The sequence below is a fragment of the Typopeltis vanoorti genome, chromosome 24, assembly GCF_054136105.1.
Source record: "Typopeltis vanoorti isolate ZY-2024b chromosome 24, IOZ_Tvanoo_1.0, whole genome shotgun sequence".
In the NCBI taxonomy this organism is placed as follows: domain Eukaryota; kingdom Metazoa; phylum Arthropoda; class Arachnida; order Uropygi; family Thelyphonidae; genus Typopeltis; species Typopeltis vanoorti.
In genome coordinates, this window is record NC_143572.1 from 53,578,489 (window position 1) to 53,600,295 (window position 21,807).

General features: G+C 36.8%; 1 protein-coding gene across 1 annotated transcript in view; it reads left to right on the forward strand.

Moving 5' to 3' along the window:
- Positions 1-21,807, forward strand: part of LOC150093206 (aldehyde dehydrogenase 1A1-like) — a 92,481-nt gene that overhangs the window by 12,886 nt on the left and 57,788 nt on the right. The window contains exons 2-5 of the mRNA XM_090413413.1: positions 3,686-3,790; positions 8,385-8,525; positions 10,406-10,532; positions 19,223-19,284. Of these exons, the coding sequence (XP_090269539.1) occupies positions 3,686-3,790; positions 8,385-8,525; positions 10,406-10,532; positions 19,223-19,284 (435 nt within the window). The remainder of the gene's footprint in view (positions 1-3,685; positions 3,791-8,384; positions 8,526-10,405; positions 10,533-19,222; positions 19,285-21,807) is intronic.

Below are 21,807 nucleotides of genomic sequence, written 5' to 3' on the forward strand. Positions count from 1 at the left end.
CAACTTTGGGGTTATAGATTGGAAGGAGGAAAGGACACGTGGCAAAATGGAATTTATACAGTAACTAAGTGCCCCCTTTCCTCCTTCTAATCTATAACCCCAAGGTTGAAGTGTCTCATGATAATTGAAACAGCACATGATGGAGGAGACTAGGTGTTTTTGGATCTGGTAATAGCATCAGATTATAACTACAGTAGCAACTATCTGATTGGGGAAAGTGACCATGCAGTCTTCTTGGGAGGTTGCTCAACATGTGGAAATTTTAGTCATGAAAACATTTTTGGTCTACAAAGTTGGTGACTTGACAAACTTAGAAGGCAGTTTAGAGCAGTGCCATGGAATGATTGTCATTAGTGCGTGGGAAGTGGTCAGGGATTCTTGGAGTGAGGCTGTATCAAACTGCATATGTTTATCCTACTGGGTGTCAGGAAGATAAACGGTAAGGATTAAGTGGATGGGTAGCAGTATCAAGTAGGAGCTGCAAAAAAAGCAATGTGGAAGGAATATAAACAAAAAAAAAGTTGTCAGCATGCTCATGAGCAATATAAAGCACGAGCAAGAAGGGTAACAAGTATGGTAAAGAAGACTAAATCAGATTTTGAGAGAAAATTAGCTGCGTGGGTAAAATAAATATATAATTTTTTTTTTTTTCTATATAGCAAGTAAGAAAATGATTATGGAAAGATAACTTTACTCAGTGCTGATGGCAGGAAAGTACCAGAAGAAATAGTTCAGTTACCAAGTGATCACTTTGCTAAGGTATCATTCAGGTGGTGACCTTTGCAGTTACTCATGAGAATTGAGGTAGATGAACTAGAAGTACTCAGCATATTGAAAATTATCAATGTGAATATAGTAATAGTCCTGGATGAATTTCGGCTTGTGTTCTATGTGAATGTGAGAGTTATCTGACAGAGTCTCTGAAATTGTTTTTAATCTGTTTCATCTCTGGCAAGGCTCCAAGGAAGTTGAAAGAGAGCAAGATGGCTCCAAGACAGAAGTAGCAAATTACAGACCAATTAGTATCTCTGGAGTGGTGGTAAAAATAAAATTCAGGAATAGGTGGATCGAAATATGATCCTCTATAAGGGACAACATGGCTTTATAAAAGGAAGGTCCTGGCTCAGTAATTTAATCACCTTTTTATAATAAGGTGAGAGCAGAACTGGATAAAGGAAATGGCTACATTATGATACTGCTGGACTTTGCAAAGGCATTTGACACTATTTCACATAGTGCTCTGATAAATCAGAGCATTGGGGATAGATATTATTATTACTCAAGACCCCCATGGAGTCAGACTCATCTGGGAGGTCCTTTTATCAAACACACAGCTCATCATACCATGCTTTAAACACATTCAAATTCTCTGCAGACACCACACTCAGGCAAGGCATTCCAATCATTCACAACTCTGCTGAAAGAAACCTGCTTCTCACTCTCCTACTCACATCCTCCTTATACAGCTTCCAGGGATGACCTATGGTTCTCCCCTGATCTCCCACTATTTTCTGTAGAACCTCTCCAGCATTTATCCTATAACAACCCCTTAATAACTTGTAGGTCTCTATCATATCTCCCCTCCTTCTCCTGTCCACCAGACTCTGCAAGTTGCATCTTCTCAATCTTTCCTCATACTCAACATTCCAGAGGTCAGAAACTACCTTAGTCAGATGCTTCTGGACCCTCTCCAATATATGAATCTAGAGATTTGGATTAGAGGATGGATGATTGACATTATTTTTAACAGAGTAGATATTTGACAGTAGTTTATGGAGGAGTTCATGGCAGGTGACTAGTGGTGTATCATGGAGCTCAGTACTTAGTTCTCCTATTTAATTTATATATCAGTGGTATAGGAAATGATTTGACAGGAAATATTCTGTAGTTTCCCCGATGATTCTAAACTGGGAAGAGTGGTGGTAAATGAAGGTGATGCAGAAATCCTGCATGAAGACTTAGACAAGCAGTATAGCCAAAGGTGTAAATGGCAGCCAGTTTAATGTGGTGACTAAGTGTAAGGTGATGCAGTTTGGGAAGAGATCACAATCTGTGTATTATATTGATGGAACTGAATGTTTAGAGGGCATATTGCAAAAGTAGCCAAAACTATCAGATTATGTGGTGATTGAAGAACATCATAAGAAGCAGGGAGGCAGAAGTTATTCCTCCCCTTTTTTATTAGGCTTATAAGGGGGGGGGGCACCATCAGGACGTTAGGGAAAACGTTAGCTTCCTAGCTTCAGTCTCATTTGCTGTTATGTAGTACTTGTGTGCACTTGTCTTTATATTTAGTTCCCAAGAAGATGGCAACATGATGTTTGCCAAAATATCGGAAAGTATATATTAAAGTTTATTTAATTTATATTTCTAGTGTACGCTGTCAATTCCTTAAATATTAGTTAGCATAATTTATACCAACTTTTGTTGCTATAAATTAAAGATGCCAAAAAATTATATTCTTGGTTTCACCCTTTATCCAAGTATAACCAAACAAAGTTTGCATTTGCTCAGTCGTGAAGTCACTTCACAACTGGGCTAATGATTTCACATCAATTGCCTTAGTATCCAATAATGCAATGCACATGTCCTTAGACATATATAATGTGATGCATTACGGGAAGAGCCACTTCCCACACCAGTTTCTGCAATTCATGTGGTAATATAAGTATCCCAGTTGTGAAGTGACTTCTCATGAAAACTTTGTTTGCATACACTTAGATAAAGGATGAAACCAAGAATATAATTTCTTAGCATCGTTAATTTAGTATAACCAAGTGAAAACTTGGTTATACTAAATTAACGATGAAATTTAAAAGCAACTTTTGAACACAAAAGTTGCTTTTAAACACATCTAGTAAAGGTTCCAAATGTAGTAAATTGCATAACATTTGAATCCTTTTTTTTTTTAGGCACACTTGTAGGAGGTAGAAAAGAGGGTAAGAGTGTATGATAGTATAGTATATCTTAAGCAATGTATTTTTCCCCTCTAACACTAGATGAAACTTAAAAATTGGTAGCTATAGTATGCTCACAGATAGAAGATCCTTCGACACTTCTGTGCATGTCAGCAGAAGGAGAATCCATTCTGATAAAAGGGTAAGCAATCATCCCACAATCACTATTGTGGGATGAGTTGTTTATTATTACACGTCAGGAAAATTAACTTCTCTTTTATAATCATTGTAGTTTTTAAAGTGGTAACTATTTTGCTTGTATAACAGTTGGAAAATGTTACCTAATAAAGCATGTGATTTCGTGTGTTGTTGACGCATTTGTTCATTGCCTTATTTTTTTCTCCCCTTCAACATGAATTAACTCTTCTTGGCAGCCTGCCAACAAGCTCTCCCTTCTGTGGTCAGACTATATATGGCATATTACTTTCCTAAATAACAAGATTACCATGAGTTTTCAGAATGGCCGTACAAGAAATACAGAACAGGTATTGTACCTCAGGCCTCTGAGTTCCTGCATTTTCATCAGACAGACAAATAGTAATAGATTTCTGTCATGTCATTCCATTCCACATCACGGAATGTCAGTAGGATTTCGATCACTGGGGGAGGGGCATGTCTATTAAGGTAAAACCACTATCATATTCACTTTAATTCTTTTATTCTATGTATGTTCTGTTCAATCAAGTATATTAGATTCTTACATGCCTAATTTTTTTTTTTTGTTGCAGATATTTATTAATAATAATTGGGTTGATTCTATCAGTGGCAAAGTATTTCCAACTTTTAACCCTTGTACTGCAGAAAAGATATGTGATGTGCAGGAAGGTGATAAGGTAAGTAAGTATTTATTATTACTACTACTACTATTCAGGACTCCATGGAGTCAAAAGACTCATCGTGGGAGGTCCTTCCTAAGAAACAGTCTATCAAGACTCATCAAGGGGGAGGTCCCCCCCCCCTAAGAAACACAGTCTATCATACCATTCCTTGAACTCGTTGACCGTTCTCGCTCTCACCACTCCATCAGGCAATGCATTCCATGGTTCAGCCACCCTCTTGCTCACAGTTTCTTTTCGTAATTTCCAGGGATGGCCTCTTGTCATCACACCTTCCTACTGTTCAACCAAGCGAAAGAACTTCCCATTGTTAACCCTGTAACCACCTCTTAACAGTTTAAAGTCTCGATCATATCACCTCTCCTTCTTCTATCCACCAAACTCTGCAATCCACGCATTCCCTCAGCCAATCCTCATAACTATCATTGTACAGTCCTGAAACCATCTTTGTTATCTACCTTTGTACCCTTTCCACAATTAATTTATCCCCTTCAAATCCTGGGAACCAAATCTGAGAACAATAGTCTAAGTGTGGTCTGATCAGGGTCTTATACAACAGAATGATAACTGTTTTATCTCTGTAGGTCAGTGTCCTTCTCATTATTGCAGCAGTCCTCTGTGTTACCTTCACCAGCTTTTGCAATATGTCCTCTAAATATCAGGTTTCTATCAATCATCAACCCCCAGATCTCTTGTCTCCCCTACTTCCTCCAGTATAACTCCTCCCATAGAGTATGCAGTGTCCCATCGATGTTTCCCAAACCTCAAGACCTTACATTTTGCTGCATTAAACCGACACCCCATTCATTTGCTCATTTATCTAGCTTATTCAAATCCTCTCGCAGGGCTGCCACATCTGCACTATTACTAATAATCCTTCCCAGCTTCACATCATCCACAAACAACTGAATATTCCCTTGCAATCCACTGACAATGTCATTGATATAAAGGTTGAACATTGTAGGTCCCAGTACTTCCATGTGGGACCCCACTCGTAACCCTTTGCTTCCTTGAAACTGCCCCACCATACACAACTCTCTGATACCTATCTGACAGCCAATCCTGAATCCAGTTGACCAATCTAACATCTAGATCCATGTGCTGCAACTTAAATATCAGCTTATCATGTGGCACCCTGTCAAATGCTTTCGCTAAGTCTAAGAAAATGGCAGTATATGCCTTTCCCTCATCTAATGCTCTTGTAACTTTATCATAAAAGGCTAGCATCTTGCTAAAACAAGAGTGCCCCTTCGCAAATCCATATTGACTCTCACAGATAATATTCCCCTCATCTGCCCAGTGCTGTATACGGTCCTTCATTACTTTCTCCAAGATCTTACTAACTACTGATGACACACAAAATGGCTATAATTAGACACTTCCAGTCTGCTACCACCCTTCTGCAATGGCACTATCTTGCCTTCCTTCCATTCTGTGGACACCTTTCCCGCAGCAAGACGTTCATTGAAAACCCAGGTCAAAGGCACTGTCAGTTCCCTAGCACATTCTCTCAAAACTCGTGGTGAAATACCATCAAGTCCCACAGTTTTACTGACATCCAGAATACTCAGTATTTGAAACGCACTCTCCGCCTGTAACTCTAAACCTCGAACCTGCCTTATCCCTCTAGCATTAAAACTGATTCCTCCAGGATGAAATACTCCAATAAATTGTTCATTGAACAATTCCACTGTGTCCTCTGCATCAGTCACTCTATTCCCATTTTTATCCCAAATATCATTCTTCCACAGTAGTTTCTCCTCTTACTGGCCACATATCTAAAAAAAAATTCCTTAAGATTTTCTTTCGATTTTAGGGCTAATCTCCCATATATTCCAGTTTGGTCTTCCTTACAATACTAGTCACTCTTCTGGACTGTGTCTTATACTCTTCATGCATCTTCTCTTCACCTGTCTCCTTATCTCTTCCACAGCCTCTTTTTCACATGCAATTCCTGTTTAATATTGTTTGTCATCCACTTTACTCCAAATTGTGTCCTTGTTCACTCATGGTATACAACTTAACATTGCTGCTAACAAATATTCTTTCATAATTTCCCACGCACTAATGATATCCCAGCCTTCCAATTCCTCCCTCCATGAAACTTCCTCAAGTTGATGTCTTAGACTATTATAATCGCCTGCCTTATAATTCCACATACGTTCCTGTCTCTTTTGATACTCGTGCATGTCTATTTATTTTCCAAGTCAAAACCATATGGTCACTCTCTCTCCAACTGGTGGGATAGATGTCATCTCAGTTAGCATCAATTCTTTTGATGCTATAACCAAATCCAAAACTCTTGAACCTCTTGTTCTCTCTATTACATGTTGCCTAAGACATTTGTCCCTCAAGAATTCTAGAAATTCCATTCCCTTATTGCTACATGCATCTTCTTCTCCCCAGGTTATACTACTGTAGTTAAAATTTCCCATAACAATCGTTCTTCTTGCACTTGCCAAACTCAACTGTCTAAACATTTCCTGGTCCCCACCCTCTGTACTCCTGGGTCTGTAGCAACACCCCACTAAATATCCTGTCTTGCCCACCTCTACCTCACACCATATGCTTTCAAAAGCATTAGTGTCACTGCAAGCCTGAATGTTTACTTTTATTTTACTTATAAATGTTAGCATCTGTCATTGTTGGTATGAGTAGGAATGTAAATTTTAACGAGGGATTAGTCAGCAAGATTTGATGCACAGAATTAAGGACCCTAATTCTGTAAGACCAGACACATGAAAATATTTTATGTTCTTGAGGCAAGTGAATATGAATGACTAAAGCAGTAACTGTGTAGAGCGAATGACCTAGGTAGGTCTAAATATAGTGTACATGTGGGGGATAAATTCCTAAAATATTCAGAAAAAGAACATTGAATTATAGGCTACTGATTTGAACCAGAGAGATTACAGAAGATGCACAGCTGTACAAAAGCTTCAAAAAGTATGCATGCACTAATGTCCAATTCCTTGGAATAAGGAAGAAGAGTGTCTTGCATTGAGTACATTCTAGCCAAAATTGGTATTAGAAGAAAAACTTACATGAGTATACACACTACTTTTACCAACATGATATCCTTGCGACTGCTGAAAAATGGATTTGGTTTGGGAAACATCGATGGGATGCTGCATACTCTATGGGAGGAGTTATACTGGAGGAAGTAGGGGAGACAAGAGATCTGGGGTTGATGATTGATAGAAACCTAAAATTTAGGGGACATTGCAAAGGTGGTGAAGGTAACACAGAGGATTGCTGCAATAAGAGAAGGACGCTGACCTGCAGAGATAAAACAGTTATCATTCCGTTGTATATAACCCTGATCCGACCACACTTGGACTATTGTTCTCAGATTTGGTCCCCAGGATTTGAAGGGGATAAATTTATTGTGGAAAGGGTACAAAGGCGGATAACAAAGATGGTTTCAGGCCTGTACAATGATAGTTATTAGGATCGGCTGAGGGAATGTGGACTGCAGAGTTTCATGGATAGAAGGAGAGGTGATATGATCGAGACTTTTTTTTAACTGTTAAGAGGTGGTTTCAGGGTTGACACTGGGGAGTTCTTTCGCTTGATTGAACAGCAGGAAGGAGTCATGATAAGGGGCCATCCCTGGAAGTTACGAAAGGAAATTGTGAGAAAGAGGGCGAGGAGTGGTTTCTTTGCATGGAGAGTGGTTGAACCATGGAATGCATTGCCTGATGGAGTGGTGAGAGCCAGAACAGTTGATGAGTTTAAGGAGTGGTATGATAGACTTTGTTTCTTAGGAAGGACCTCCCACGATGAGTCTTGACTCCATGGAGGTCTGAATAATAACATGATCAGCAATAATGTAAAGGCTAGATTTTTTTATATCAAGTGCAGGTTGAATAAACTGTCTTTTAGATATGTGAGAAGAATAATTCTTTTTTTTTTTTTTTTTTTTTAACAAATTCTTGTATTCTTTAGTGTGGGTTCCCCACTTAATAGTAACTAATTAAATATTTAAGAAGAGCAAATACTTCAGCAGTTTTTGAGTAGTGACCCTAGTACAGAACTTTGAGGTACTCCTCTAGTCTCCCTCATTCTCTTTGGTCTCACTCCACCAGATATACTATCAAATATACTCTAAGATCCTGAATGTTTGTACACAAATGAGTCTTGAGTAATTCGGTAAACTTTTCTCACATTTTTTAAAATAATTTTCTGAATAAATTAATCTAATTATGCATTCTTCTAGAAGTTTAACATGCAAACTTCATGTACAGTATGTGAAGAAGCAACTATGATATATTTAAAACTCCATTTGATAAGCAAATGGAATTGCTGTCAAGTCAGCAAGTATTAAAACTAATGAAGCATCTACAAAACTTGACAGTAGCATTTTTTTTTATAAATGCTACATTTAATTCTAGTATTTGATTCAGTAGAGGTTCATTCTGGCATACAAAGAGCCACACGCCTTTTGCACACTAGTGCTAGGTCTAATGTGCTAGCACTCAGTGCTTTGTGGGAAGAGGTTATAGTATTTTCAGAATTACTGAATTGCTATGAAGATATGTATCAAGTAATTTTACTTTAGTTTCAATTTTATTTTGATTTTATCTTGTAGGCAGATGTGGATCTTGCAGTAAAAGCAGCCCGTGAAGCTTTCAAATTGGGGTCTCCATGGAGGACTATGGATGCTTCAAACAGAGGAGTTTTGCTCCATAAATTTGCAGATCTAATATTAAGGGATAAGGAATACTTAGCTGTGAGTAAATAGTTTATTGTTGAAACCTTTTTCTCCTTTGGAGGCCTTTTTTTTTATTTATAAGCACAGTACTTCTGTGAATGGTAAATGATTCTTGATTTATTATACTAGGTGATTCATATAGAACCAACCTCAAATTCATTTTATAAATCAGAAATGATACCATGATTTATCTTGAAGCGCTTCTGAAATTACCAAGCACTTAATGCTTAAACTATTAAAGGCATGAAACTAATCACTTTTTCTGTTCAGTTGTTTCCAATCTAGAACAAAAGCTTTGTTTTGTTCTATATGAATCTCCTTACATAAAAAAAAAAAAATCCTTGATTGTTAGTGGCACGTTTTGAGTAGCATTTTTACATGTACTCGCGTCCTTTTTTTTTTCCCATCATTAATGTTGGAAGCAGAGGATAATCAACATGGAAATTTCTTTTATTTCCATTTATTTTTTGACAAGTCTGTTCATGAAAAACTTAAGACTATCACTCTGGTTGAGTGCAAGATTTAGATATTTGAGAATTCTTCAAATCAATTTGATATTTGACTTCCAATATACATATTAACATTGGGAAATAAATTGCAAACCACTTAGTTTTGGGGTAGTAAATAACTGCCAGAAATTAATGAACTTTAAGAACACTTCAAATGGTAAAATTGGTCATAATGCAGCAAAGCTGAAGTGAGAAACATGCAAACTGAATCTTTTGAGACAGATATATTTTTTTTCTATTAATAATCCCTACAATCTATACTTCTCATATGTACATTTTGGAGATCAGATTATAATCCAGAAAATGAGGAACATGTACAATGTATCGTGGAATCGACGGTAGACTTGCTATAGCAAACTCATAAGCACAACAGAAATAGTTTGCAAATTTCATTTAGCATAACATTATACCTGTTAAGATTTTGGATTAATTGGTAAGAACTCATGCAGAGTTGGGTAGATGAGTTTAATATTTATGCAGGCCAGCATGGATTTGTTAAAGGCACTCTCATTTTAGTAATCTGGTTACCTTTTACAAGAGTGGTGGATGAAGGTAAGGCACACTGTCATAATTTGAATTTTTCCAAGTTATTTGTTATGGTGCCACATGACAAGTTGATTAAGTTGTATCATATGGATATCAGGTTTGTGGATTGTATTGATGATTTGACTCTGATAAATATCAGAGTTGTATATAGGGACAAAAGTTAAAAGTAGTTCTACAGGGTTCAGTCCTGGGATCATTAATGTTCAGTCTTTGTCATTAATATAGTCACAGGACCACAGGGAAATGTTCAGTTGTGCAGATGATGTGAAGCTTGGGAAGGTTATTAGTAACAGTGTTTGATATTTTTGGCTCTTCAAGAGAATTTGAATAAGCTGGAAGGGCATGGTGATGTCAGTTTAATGCACTAAATTTAAGGTTTAAAATTTGAAATCCAGAAAATCCTTGCAATCTTCTACATTGCAAGTTCCAAGGACACATTGTGAAGACATCTCAGAATTGGATCAGTGTTGAGGAGAACATTGACCATGAGAGATATGCTGGTCCCATTGTATAAACCTTTTGATCAGACCACCTCTGGATTTCTGTGTTCAGATCTGGTCACTGAGATTTGAAGGAGATGAACTAACTTTGGAGACAGTGCAGAGATGGATAACAAAAATGTCATGACTGTACAATGTTGATTATGAGAGAGATTATTATTAGTAGTAGTAAACTGATTTGGTTCAGAATATACTTTTTTTTTTTTTTTTTTGGAGTGGTACGTTGAATAATTTGAGTATTTCGTATATTAAATGTTTTTCTCCACTGACTTGCATAGAAAACTAATGCAATGTTAAAAAGACTATCAGATTTGCACACTTTAATAATGCCAGTTCTTTTCAGAGTCTAGAAGTTTTGGACAATGGAAAACCTTACAAAGAAGCTTTAGCAGAAACTGAATTTGCAGCTGCAGTTATTCGTTATTATGCAGGATACAGTGACAAGTTCCATGGAAAAACTATTCCTGCAGGTAAAGAATTTTCTAAAATTCTGAAAATTTTGCTTTGAGTAGTTCCCTGACAAAGGGTACCTTCAGTTTTGTCATATGGAAATTTTATCTTAAATTTTGCTCAGGTATAGGCCATAAAGTAATGTTACCATGCAGAATTTTAACTGCTAATACCAAATATATCTTGTTGAAAAAAATGCCAGAAGTGGAATTTTTGTAATGTGTAATAATGCAGCACTATGTGATGATATATATATATATCATCAATTTTTTTTTTTTTTTTTTTTTTTATCATATTTAGCTGAACAGTTTGTTTTGATGTTGATACTTCTAGTAATAGTAATTTTAGTATTAAGCTATAGAGTCTGAAGCTTCTAAAATTTTTTGACTTTTTTTTTCCTCTCCAGATAGCTGCATATTTTGAAAAAACAATAAAAAAAAATTTTTTTATAAATATGCTATAACTGAACAAAATAAAGATGGGATTTCAACGTGGTTTTGAGACCTAATGGAAAGCTTAAGTGTCTACTAAGAGAAAACGTGTTTTTAAGGTTAAATATAGTGTGGCTTTTTGTCACAAATTGTGCATCGGTTAGAAACAAGTGTCCTTCAGTGGTATTATTGTTTAGAACTGTGGTGTATATATTGTGTTTTCACTGCCGTTTGTATCACTATATCAATGTGTAAAGATGGCGTCCAACAAGAAACGTACGTCAGCGGCGCGCAGGACTTCTACTACTACACGAAAGGCTGGCTCATCGTTAGATTTTTCGCAATGGATGCGTTGCGGAAACTGCTACATGTATGCACCGAAAAACGTGAAGGATCTGTGGTCGGTCTGGCAAAATGAAAAGAAAGAAAATGTCGACGTATGTGAGAAGTGTCGGGATAGGCTGGAGCGTTTAGGAATGGAAGCTGACATCGGGACCGTAGCGGAAGAACTTCGGCGGGAGTTTATGAAAATGAAAAATGACCTTCATCTTCTTCATGAGGAAGTGGAAGTGATCGGTAAGGAGATACTGGAAGTTAAAGCTGAGTTTAATGTGTTAAACAGAGAAATTAGGACTATAGAGATTACTTTAGCTGAAGTAACTAGAACAGGATTACATATGGGTGAGTCTTTGGTGAATGATTCAGTAATAAATAGTATGGGAGTGATTGGGAGTCAACATAATAAAACCACAAGTAGCCAAGAAGAAATGAGATGTAGTGAGAGTGGGGGGGTAAGTAATAGAGAGTTGAGTAATGAAGCTGGGAGAGTCATGCTGAATAGTGTAGAGAATGAGTCCATGAGTGTGAACTTGAATGAAGTTAATAGTGGTAAAATATATGGTGATTCTATGATTAAGGGTATGGAGAGTGGTATGCATGAGGAGTGCTTGGCTGATGGTACAATAGAAAGAGTGGCTTTAGCAATAAAGAGAGGGCATGAAACAGACAAGATGATAGTTATGGTGGGTACAAATGACCTGAGAGGTAGTATAAATCGGGTAGGAAAAGATTTAAGAACATTATTAGATATTGTGAAGAGGAAAAGTGTCAATGGGAGAATAGTGTGTGTGCTGCCTCGTTTTGACAATTACGAGTTAAGTAGACGAGCAATGATAATGAATGATATGATTGCAAGAATGTGCAGAAAAAGAGGTCTGGAGTTTGTTGATGTTTGGAGTGTGTTTGAAGGAAAAAGGCAGTTGTATGCTAGAGATGGACTGCATCTTAACATGGAAGGACATAAGAGATTGAAGAAGTTATTGTTTTCTGAACAGGTTGAAGTTATTGGGCAGGGAAACTAATATTGAAAAGGTTGAGTGTAAGAGAGAGAAACTTTAGCACTGATTGTGTATTTATTGATCCTTATAGGCAGAATAAATTGCAGAAGAGAGGGGAAAAAAATCGGCATAGGACTACGGTAGTTAGTGACTTATATATCAGTTCTAAAGCCGGTACAAGATCTAGAGGGAATCTGCAATTTTTGTATACCAATGCTAGAAGCATTAGAAATAAGAGAGAAGAATTTTTGGCATTAGTCAGTGAAATCTCACCAAAAGTTGTAGGCATTAGTGAAACTTGGCTGTCAGCAGAAGATGTGGTCACTGGAATTGAATGTGATGGGTACAGTATTTTCAGGGAGGATAGAGAAGATAGAACAGGAGGAGGAGGAGTACTGTTGATGATAGCTGATGTGTTGCAGCCAAAGAAAGTAGTATATCATGATGATAGACATGTGAATGAGAGTTCATTTGAGGCAGTCTGGTGCGAAATAGTGACCAACGCAACCAAATATACAGTTGGATGCTGCTATAGGCCAGGGAGTACAGGGGGGAGATATTGAATTCATGCATCAGCAACTTAGTGCAATGAGTGAAGGCTTAGTGATTATTATGGGGGATTTTAATTATGGTGATATCAATTGGAAGGAGGAAATATCACGTAGCAAAAAGGAAATGGAGTTCATACATCTGCTACGAGATAATTACTTGAAACAGCACGTAACTGAAGGGACACGTGGTGTGAGAGTGTTGGACCTGGTTATTGGTTCAGAGGTTATATGCTTAAGTAAGGTGACCTCGTTACCTCCAGTTGGTGAAAGCGATCATGTGGTAGTGACTTGGGAGGTTGCAAAATCTGTGGATTTTTCTATTAAGAAGGGGTATGTACGAAACTACAGGTTAGGCAATTATAACAAGCTTCGGAGTGAGCTTGCAGCCATCCCATGGCAGAACATATTGCAAGGAAAGATGTTAGCAGTGCTTGGGATAAAATCAGCGGGTATCTGAGGAAAGCAATATCAGATTGTGTCCCCATGGTCAGGAGGTCAAACAAGGCAGGCATTAGATGGATGAGCAGTAGTATCAAGCTTGAACTACAAAAAAAGAAAATGTTATGGAGAATTTACAAGGAGAAGGGCGATCAGGACACCCATGAGCAGTACAAGGCTCAAGCTAGGAAGGTTACCAGCATAGTAAGAAAAGCTAAATCAGATTATGAGAAGACCTTAGCCAAAGAGATCAAGGGTAATCCCAAAGAGTTCTTCCGCTATGTGGCAAGTAAGAGGAAGAATGACTTCGGAAGGATAACCTTAGTGGGTGCTGATGGTATTGAGGTGACAAAATCAGATGTAATAGTCGAGTTACTGAGTGATCACTTCTCAAAAGTCTATCACCCAAGTGAGGATATCTCTATACCTATAGCAATACCTAATGTGAGAATTGAAGCTAAAGAATCGGAGGTATTAAATATATTGCGAAACTTAAATGCAAACACTGCGGTAGGCTTAGATGGAATATCAGCTCGGGTGTTGCGTGAATGTGCAAATGAATTGTCAACCCCTCTTACCTGGATATTTAATTTAAGTTTGAACTCTGGTATGGTCCCTAGGGAGTGGAAGTTAGGCAAAGTGGTTCCTTTGCATAAGGGTGGCTCTAAAACTGCAGTATTGAATTACAGACCAATCACCATCTCAGGAGTAGTGGTAAAAGTATTGGAAAAGTTGGTTAAAGACAAAATTCAAGAATGGGTGGATCAGGATATGATACTCTATAGAGGCCAACATGGTTTTGTTAAAGGTAGATCCTGCCTTAGCAATCTATTAACTATCCATAATAGAATAACATCAGAGTTGGACAAAGGAACTGGCTACACAGTGGTACTTCTGGATTTTGCTAAGGCTTTTGACAGGATACCCCATAGAACACTGTTACGCAAATTGGAGCAGATGGGAATGGATATTAAATTGGTGATATGGATAGGAGAATGGCTCAGGGAGAGATACCATAAGGTGGTGTATGGAGGAGCCGAGTCCAGAATGAGGCAGGTGACCAGTGGTGTGCCTCAGGGCTCTGTGCTTGGGCCAATGTTGTTTAATTTGTATATAAATGATATAGGAAACGGCTTAAAGGGAGATATTCAGTTGTTTGCTGATGATGCAAAGTTGTGTAGTGCAATAAAAAATCAAGCTGATGTTGAAAGTTTGCAGGAGGATTTAAATAAGCTGGTAAAATGGGCAAAAGAAAATGGATGTCAGTTCAATGTGGAAAAGTGTAAAGTCTTGCATTTTGGGATTAAAAGATTACCAGCTGTGTACTACATCGATGGAAAGGTACTCCAAGAGATTGATGAGGCTAGGGACTTAGGGGTATTGGTAGATAAGGAGATGAAGTTCAGAGGACACATTGCTAAGGTGTCCAAGATTGCACATAGGATTACTTGGTTGTTGAGGAACACACTGACATCCAGAGATAAAGAGGTTATTATTCCCCTTTATAAAGCATTGATACTTCCACATTTGGATTACTGTGCTCAGGTCTGGTCACCTGGATTCCTTGGAGATGAGGAGGCTGTGGAGAGGGTTCAGAGAAGAGTGACCAAGTTGGTGAGTGATATAAAAAATGCTCCCTACATTGATAGATTGAGAGCTTGTGGATTGCAGAGATTGGTTGATAGGCGAAGAAGAGGGGATATGATAGAAACATTCAAATTACTAAAAGGTTTTTATAGGATTGATGCAGGGGAAATGTTTCAGCTGTGTGATAGTGATGGAAGAACAAGAGGTCATCTCTGGAAATTAAAGAAGAGTGTGGTTAACAAAGGTGTCAGAACAAGGTTTTTTGCCTGGAGGGTGGTGAACGAGTGGAATTCATTGCCTGACTTTGTTGTGAGCTCTTCATCTGTAAATGAATTCAAGAAGAGATATGACAGATATTGTTTTGCTAGCTTGGGTCTCCCGCGATGAGTCTACTGACTCCATGGAGATACCCGTAATAATAATAATAATAATACTATTCATAACACCAGTATAAGCATCTAAAAAACAATGCATTAAGGTACTAATGTTATCTCTTCATCTTTTGTAGCTATTGGCTATAAAAAATGTGGAAAAGATGATGCATAACAATCCATATAAAACACTATATGCCCTCTCCTTATGTTTATCACACAATAATGCTAAAACTATTCCCATCTTTTTTTTTTTTATCTAGGTACATCTGAAAGGATAGCTCAAGATCTTGGCATCTATGCCTTTTTTTTTTTTTAAAAAAACAACAAATCCAACTAGGAACCTTAATCTGTTTTCTAGAAGACTAACTATCTTCATCCATTTCTATATCCTGCTGTGTATAAAATTTCTTGTGCACTTGTAGCATTTTTCCTTTGGACAGACTGGTAGTTTTTATGTTGAGCCCATACATGAGGTTGATTAACCAATTATATAGTACCGTATGTGGGTAGTGGGTTGGGAAAGGAGGAACTTGTTTACATGTGACTTAAAAGACTGTATATTGTATTCCTTGGGAAATGCATCACGGAGAAGACTGTTCCACAATGCAGCAGTAACAATGATGAAAGAGGAGGAAAAGAGACTTGCTCTGTTGGTTTCAGGGAGCACTGTGAAGGGATGTTGAGTAGCAACTGCATGTGTTCCAATGGGTTTGGTACTGAGTAGGAGAATTATTGAGGCTATCTCAGATGAACATTTCCCGTGAAAATATTTATAAGAATGCACATTGCAGAAATCAAATGTCTGTGCGAAAGTAGAAAGAGTGAGTTGGTAAGAGATGGGTCATTAATAAGTCTATTTGCTCTCCTCTGAATTGAGTGAAGCAATTTGATGGGTCTTTTAGGGACCCCACTCCAAATGTGAGAGCGATATTCAATAGCTGGGCAGATTTGAGATTTGTATAAGGTTCAGAGGTGAATGTCTTGAGTAAAAGAGAAATCGGTTTTTTAGAAGCTGAGGATGCAATGGTTGTGATGTGTTTATGCTAGGAGAGGCTTGATGTCAGGATAATTCAAGGAGAGAAGTACCACTTCTTCTTCTCTGTCTGAGAATTTGGGTGTTAAAAGTAATACTAGGAGAAAATTTTTGTGAGAAATAAGACAGAACTGAGTTTTATTAGCATTGAAATTGAAGAGGTTATCTGAACCCCCATTAGAGGATGGATTGGAGATCAGAATTTAGGGCAGTGGTGGTCGAGGTGAGTTGTGTAGAGTAAGGTTTATCAAATGAAAGGGAGGAATGCAATGTGTTGTCATCTGCAAAACTGTATTATTATTATTATTATTATTCAGGCCTCCATGGAGTCAAAAGACTCGTCGTGGGAGGTCCTTCCTAAGAAACAGTCTATCAAGACTCATCGAGGGGAGTTCCCCCTCCCCCCCTAAGAAACACAAAGTCGATCATACCACTCCTTAAACTCATTGACTGTTCTGGCTCTCACCACTCCATCAGGCAATGCATTCCATGGTTCAACCACCCTCCATGCAAAGAAGCCACTCCTCACCCTCTTGCTCACAGTTTCCTTTCGTAACTTCTAGGGATGGCCTCTTGTCATCACTCCTTTCCGCTGTTCAACCAAGCGAAAGAACTCTCCAGTGTCAACAATGAAACCACCACTCAACAGTTTAACAGTCTCAATCATATCACCTCTCCTTCTATCCACCAAACTCTGCAGTCCACATTCCCTCAGCCGATCCTCATAACTATCATTGTACAGTCCTGAAACCATCTTTATATCTGCCTTTGTACCTTTTTTCCACGGTTAATTTATCCCCTTCAAATCCTGGTAACCAAATCTGAGAACAATAGTCCAAGTGTGGTCTGATCGGGGGTTTTATGCAATGGAATGATAACTGTTTTATTTCTGCAGATCAGTGTAGCGTCGTTCTCATTATTGCAGAAATCCTCTGTCACGCTCGCCACCTTTTGCAATATGTCCCCTCAGGTTTCTATCAATCCCAGTAAACTTTTCCTGCTATATATATATATATATATATATATATATATATATTAGTACAGGGTAACATACTATATACCATGTTAATAGTTAATGCTTATTAACTGAATATCTAAAATGTCCATTTTTTATATTTTAATTCCATGCGGGAGATTGCATATCTTTATGTCATGTTGCTGTGTATGGATTAATGATTACTCAGCAAAAGTTACCGTGGTCCTACATATCAACACGTTCAAGAACAATTAAATCTTCAACGGGGTGATCACTTCAGAGCTATCCTTTCTTTTCATTTTTTCATAATGTATGACTTCAGAGCTATAATGCAATGCAAAATGGCTGACACAAAATGGTATATTATAACTCTTTCTTTGCCCTGCTCTTCAATACCCAGTAATCTCCAAAATCTGGCAGGGTTTAGCTAGAGAACATGTGTAGCTAACCACTCTGGTCTCAGTCTTGGTTATTTTGGCTGTAATTCAAAATGGCAACTCTTCATGGTGTGATCTTTAAATGTTTTTATAATGCAGCCTTCATCAAATTTCTTATAATACACCTGCAGCATATGCATGATATTGTGATAGTTTAGTGGATCTCTCACAGTGAGTTCTCCAGAATCTATGGAGATTCCATTAAAATTAATAATACTACATGAAAAGTTTGTCATTACCAACTTCCTTAAAATTAATCTGTTATACTGTCAAGACTCTAATCTTGTATTTTGAACTAAGACAATTTCCTATTGAATTAATCCACCAAGATCTTGGACTTCATCTCAGTCATTTTCTAACATCCTGGCAAATACTTGTTGCTAACCTCTCCTTGTCAATTTTAAGTGACAGTACTTCTTTAGATTACCTCTACTTTCACATTGTTGAATATTAGCATGTTAGCTTCCTATCTAATATCCTCATTTTTAATATAGTTCTGTCATTGATAGCCGACCTAGTATGCTGAATGGTTAATGTATCTGCTCTCCAACCAATAGACTGTGGATTCGAATCCCAACATGGATATTTGCAATTGCATTTAGATTCTGTTTTTCATGGGTCAGTGGTGTGATGGATAACATACCTGATTAGCTTAGATTTTTCTATCCTTACAAACAACTTCACCATATGCCTTCTTAGCTGAATTTTTTTTTTTTTTTTTTTTTTTTTTTTCAGTTTGCCAAGAAGTCTAAGGTTTGGTTTTTGTTCACACTTTATTTTTTTTTCTTGAATAATATTTGCATAGTTAAGTTTATAGTTCATTTCTGCATATCCCAACTTTAAATCATTTGAAGACATTCTTGCATCTTTTTTTTCTTTTCAGTGGGATATTGATTTTTATCCAGCTTAACTAAGTGATTACTTCAAATCCCTTGTATACGCTATCCTGAACCCATGTGACGATATCAGTGATAGTATAGTCGGCGACTTTACTTGTCTTTTCTTTTTTTGAATTTGTGCAGATATTTTTGTTAAAAAGTGGAATACCATCATGAACAGAAATCCATTATTAGTGTTGACCTTTCTCTAAATTTTCTTAGAACATTTTTGTATGCCTGGGATTCACTTCCTTCTTTGCTGTTTAGTTCTCAAAGAAAAATCGTCAGTTTTTACACTTTGTCAGCTGCTTTCTTTAGGGACTCAAAATTCTACTTCTTCCTCTGCAAGTCTTCTGCAAAAGTATAATTTAATGTTTCATTGTTCAGTTTCCCCATTTTGAAATTTCCTATATAATTTCTTCAGTGATAGACAATTTAAAGTTTCTGTAAATTTTTTCAGTTAATAAAAATATCTGTAATATTTTTCCACACAGTGTATAACTTCATACCTAAACATAAGTTTTGAGATTACTTCTGAGTTAACCACATATCTGCTTTCACTTTTTTAGAATTTAATGAAATATTTGACTGTTTTTGATGAATCATAAGTTCATTTAGATAGTACTTGAATTTAATTATTCACAACTACTTTTTTTTCTAAATTCTAGATGGAAATTTGTTTTCTTTCACGAGGCTAGAACCTAAAGGAGTCTGTGGTGGAATAATTCCTGTAAGTGTAAAAAAAAAAAAATTTTTTAAAGATATATTTACAGAATTAGTTAACTTTTTTTTTTAAATTGTGGAAGCAGGAGTGCTTCCATTTCCTTACTTCTCTTTCCTTGTTTTTGTTTTAATAGCTTTAAACATTTTCCTGTATATGAAAAAAGAATTTTGTTGAAATTTAGTGTCTTTTTACAATTGTAAAGGACAGGAAGTGGAAGATGGTGTTTGTGGTAAACTTTTCAATTTTCCTTTGAACTTATTAGTTTCTTGGCTAGCTTTTGAAATCATTAGAAGTCACTTTAGGGCTGTGCATTTTTCAAATGCACATCATTACTATCAAAAATCAACTATAGAAGTTTGACATATTAGATCTTACTTGATCCAAAAAGATTGGCCATTCTCAAAGCAAAATTGAAGATAAACTATGCTTGTTTTGGTTTGCATAGCAGTCATATCCTCAGTCGTGGAATGTTAGTACCAAACATGGACTAAAAATTAAACTTGGAATGCTGCTGGTAGTCACCACTTTTTTTAAATTGCTTCTGTATAGTGGTCTCATATAATAAACTGCTGGCTTCTCGGTTCACCTACTTCAGTAATATTCATTTAGACATGCAAAGGATAAAATGGTGCAATTTCTAGCAATATACAACTTACATTTGTTGATCATTTAGCATATTCATCTCATTTTGGTAATGTCCTCTTTCAAACATATGTGGTCTCCCTCCTCCCTAGAAAGATAAAAATCAAAAGAATCTTGTCCAAATAAGGATACCAGTCACCTGGTTCTGATGACTAATTGTTCTGAAGATGTGATTCTTGTTCTGTGTCACTTTATTCTCTCCCATTCCTAAGAAGGGCAACCTTTTTACTCACTTCAATTTCTTTTTAAAGCCAATAGAGGAAACCATTGAAAATCCATTTCTATTCTACTTAATCCCTCTCAATTAGCAAATTATTGCTATTATGGATTCTGCATCTCAACATGGAATATTCTTGTTTATTTTTCAACCACATTTGAGTAATTGCCAATGCAAAATTTGGGGAATTAATGTTGCCCTTGATCTGTAAAGCACTTGATAAGGTTTGATCTGACTTCTACATCTGGGTTGCCAGGTTTCTCTCTGGATACCTAATGGGAGATAGATCAGCATTCTTTTAATGCTAGTGTTAGCATTAGGCTCTGTTCTTTCATCTTGTTGATATATCAGTGACCTGCTGCAGTTGATTGCAAACCATAGTTTTGCTAATGTTAATGCACTACTCTCATTTGACAAACCTTCTACTACACAAATTATACATTCGAAATAGCAACTTCTGCATTCCTAATCTTATCTTCAACCCATTTTTGAAGAGTGCTGATAACCATGAGAATTTCATTTCTAGTAAAACTTCAGTCTTATTTCTCAACCTTCTTTTTCTTCTGGACTTGCTTTTGACAGCATCCACATCTCCATAGATCTGAAATTTCTTTGCTTGGGATGGCTAAGTGACTAAGAAGAAAAAACCCCTTGCTGATTTTTGAATAGCTAGAAGTTCTATTTCTTGAAAAACAGTTTGGGTAAAATCTTTTCTAAAGGATAAAGCTGGAATAAAAAGGAACTTCAGTAAATCTGAAGCTACTGCAAGTAGCTGGCCAGAGAGCAGATTATCACAAAAAAAAAAAAAAAAAAAAAGAGAGAGAGGGGGGGGGTAGGCAAAATGAGAAGACTGCCATGGTAAAATTTTGAAATATATAGGGTCCTCCTTCCTACACTAGAAGATATCAAGATGCGATTAGTCTTAAACATATTTGGTTATAGAAAATCTCTTAAATTCACAGTATTTTGTGCATTGAGTCTTCAAATGGAGAGAAATTTAGTGTGCTGCCATTGGAAACCGGATAGGATTTGATGTCAGTAAGAGGCCAATTTATTTATAGGAAAAAGAGTATGATGAAGTTGTAAAACTTGTTGGATACTCTTGCATTAATTTAGAGAGATTTGAGAAGCCATCTGGCAAGACATGTAATGAATGACAGAGCAAACTGACAGCCTAATTGCAACTGGTACAAGAAAGACCATATTCTAATTTATATTTCTTGCCTCTGCCAATTCCAACCAAACACATAAGTTTTAAAATTTAAGCTTCTGAAAATGTAAAGCACACTAAATAGAAACCAAGGAATGGTCCTTCACAGCAACCTCTTGAAGATGCTGTTTGCCATATAGACAGAGAAACATGTTGAAGAAATACACCTAGTATAAATTAATAAATAAAAAAAACATATATATGCACACAAGTTAAAACCTGGTTATCTGTTTATTGAAGCAAATCTACTCGTAGTCAATTGCATACAAACATATTATCTTGACAGGAAGACAAAGATACAGGTGTTTTCTTTAGAAAAGCTTAAATTGAAGAAGGTATTGCTTTCCAACAGACTTCATTTTTTGAGAAATTGCAGAGATAATTTCATAATTCCTGCATTTAAGTTTCAAAGAAAATGTACATTCTGCAAAAGCACGGAGGATATATAGAAGTGTAATTT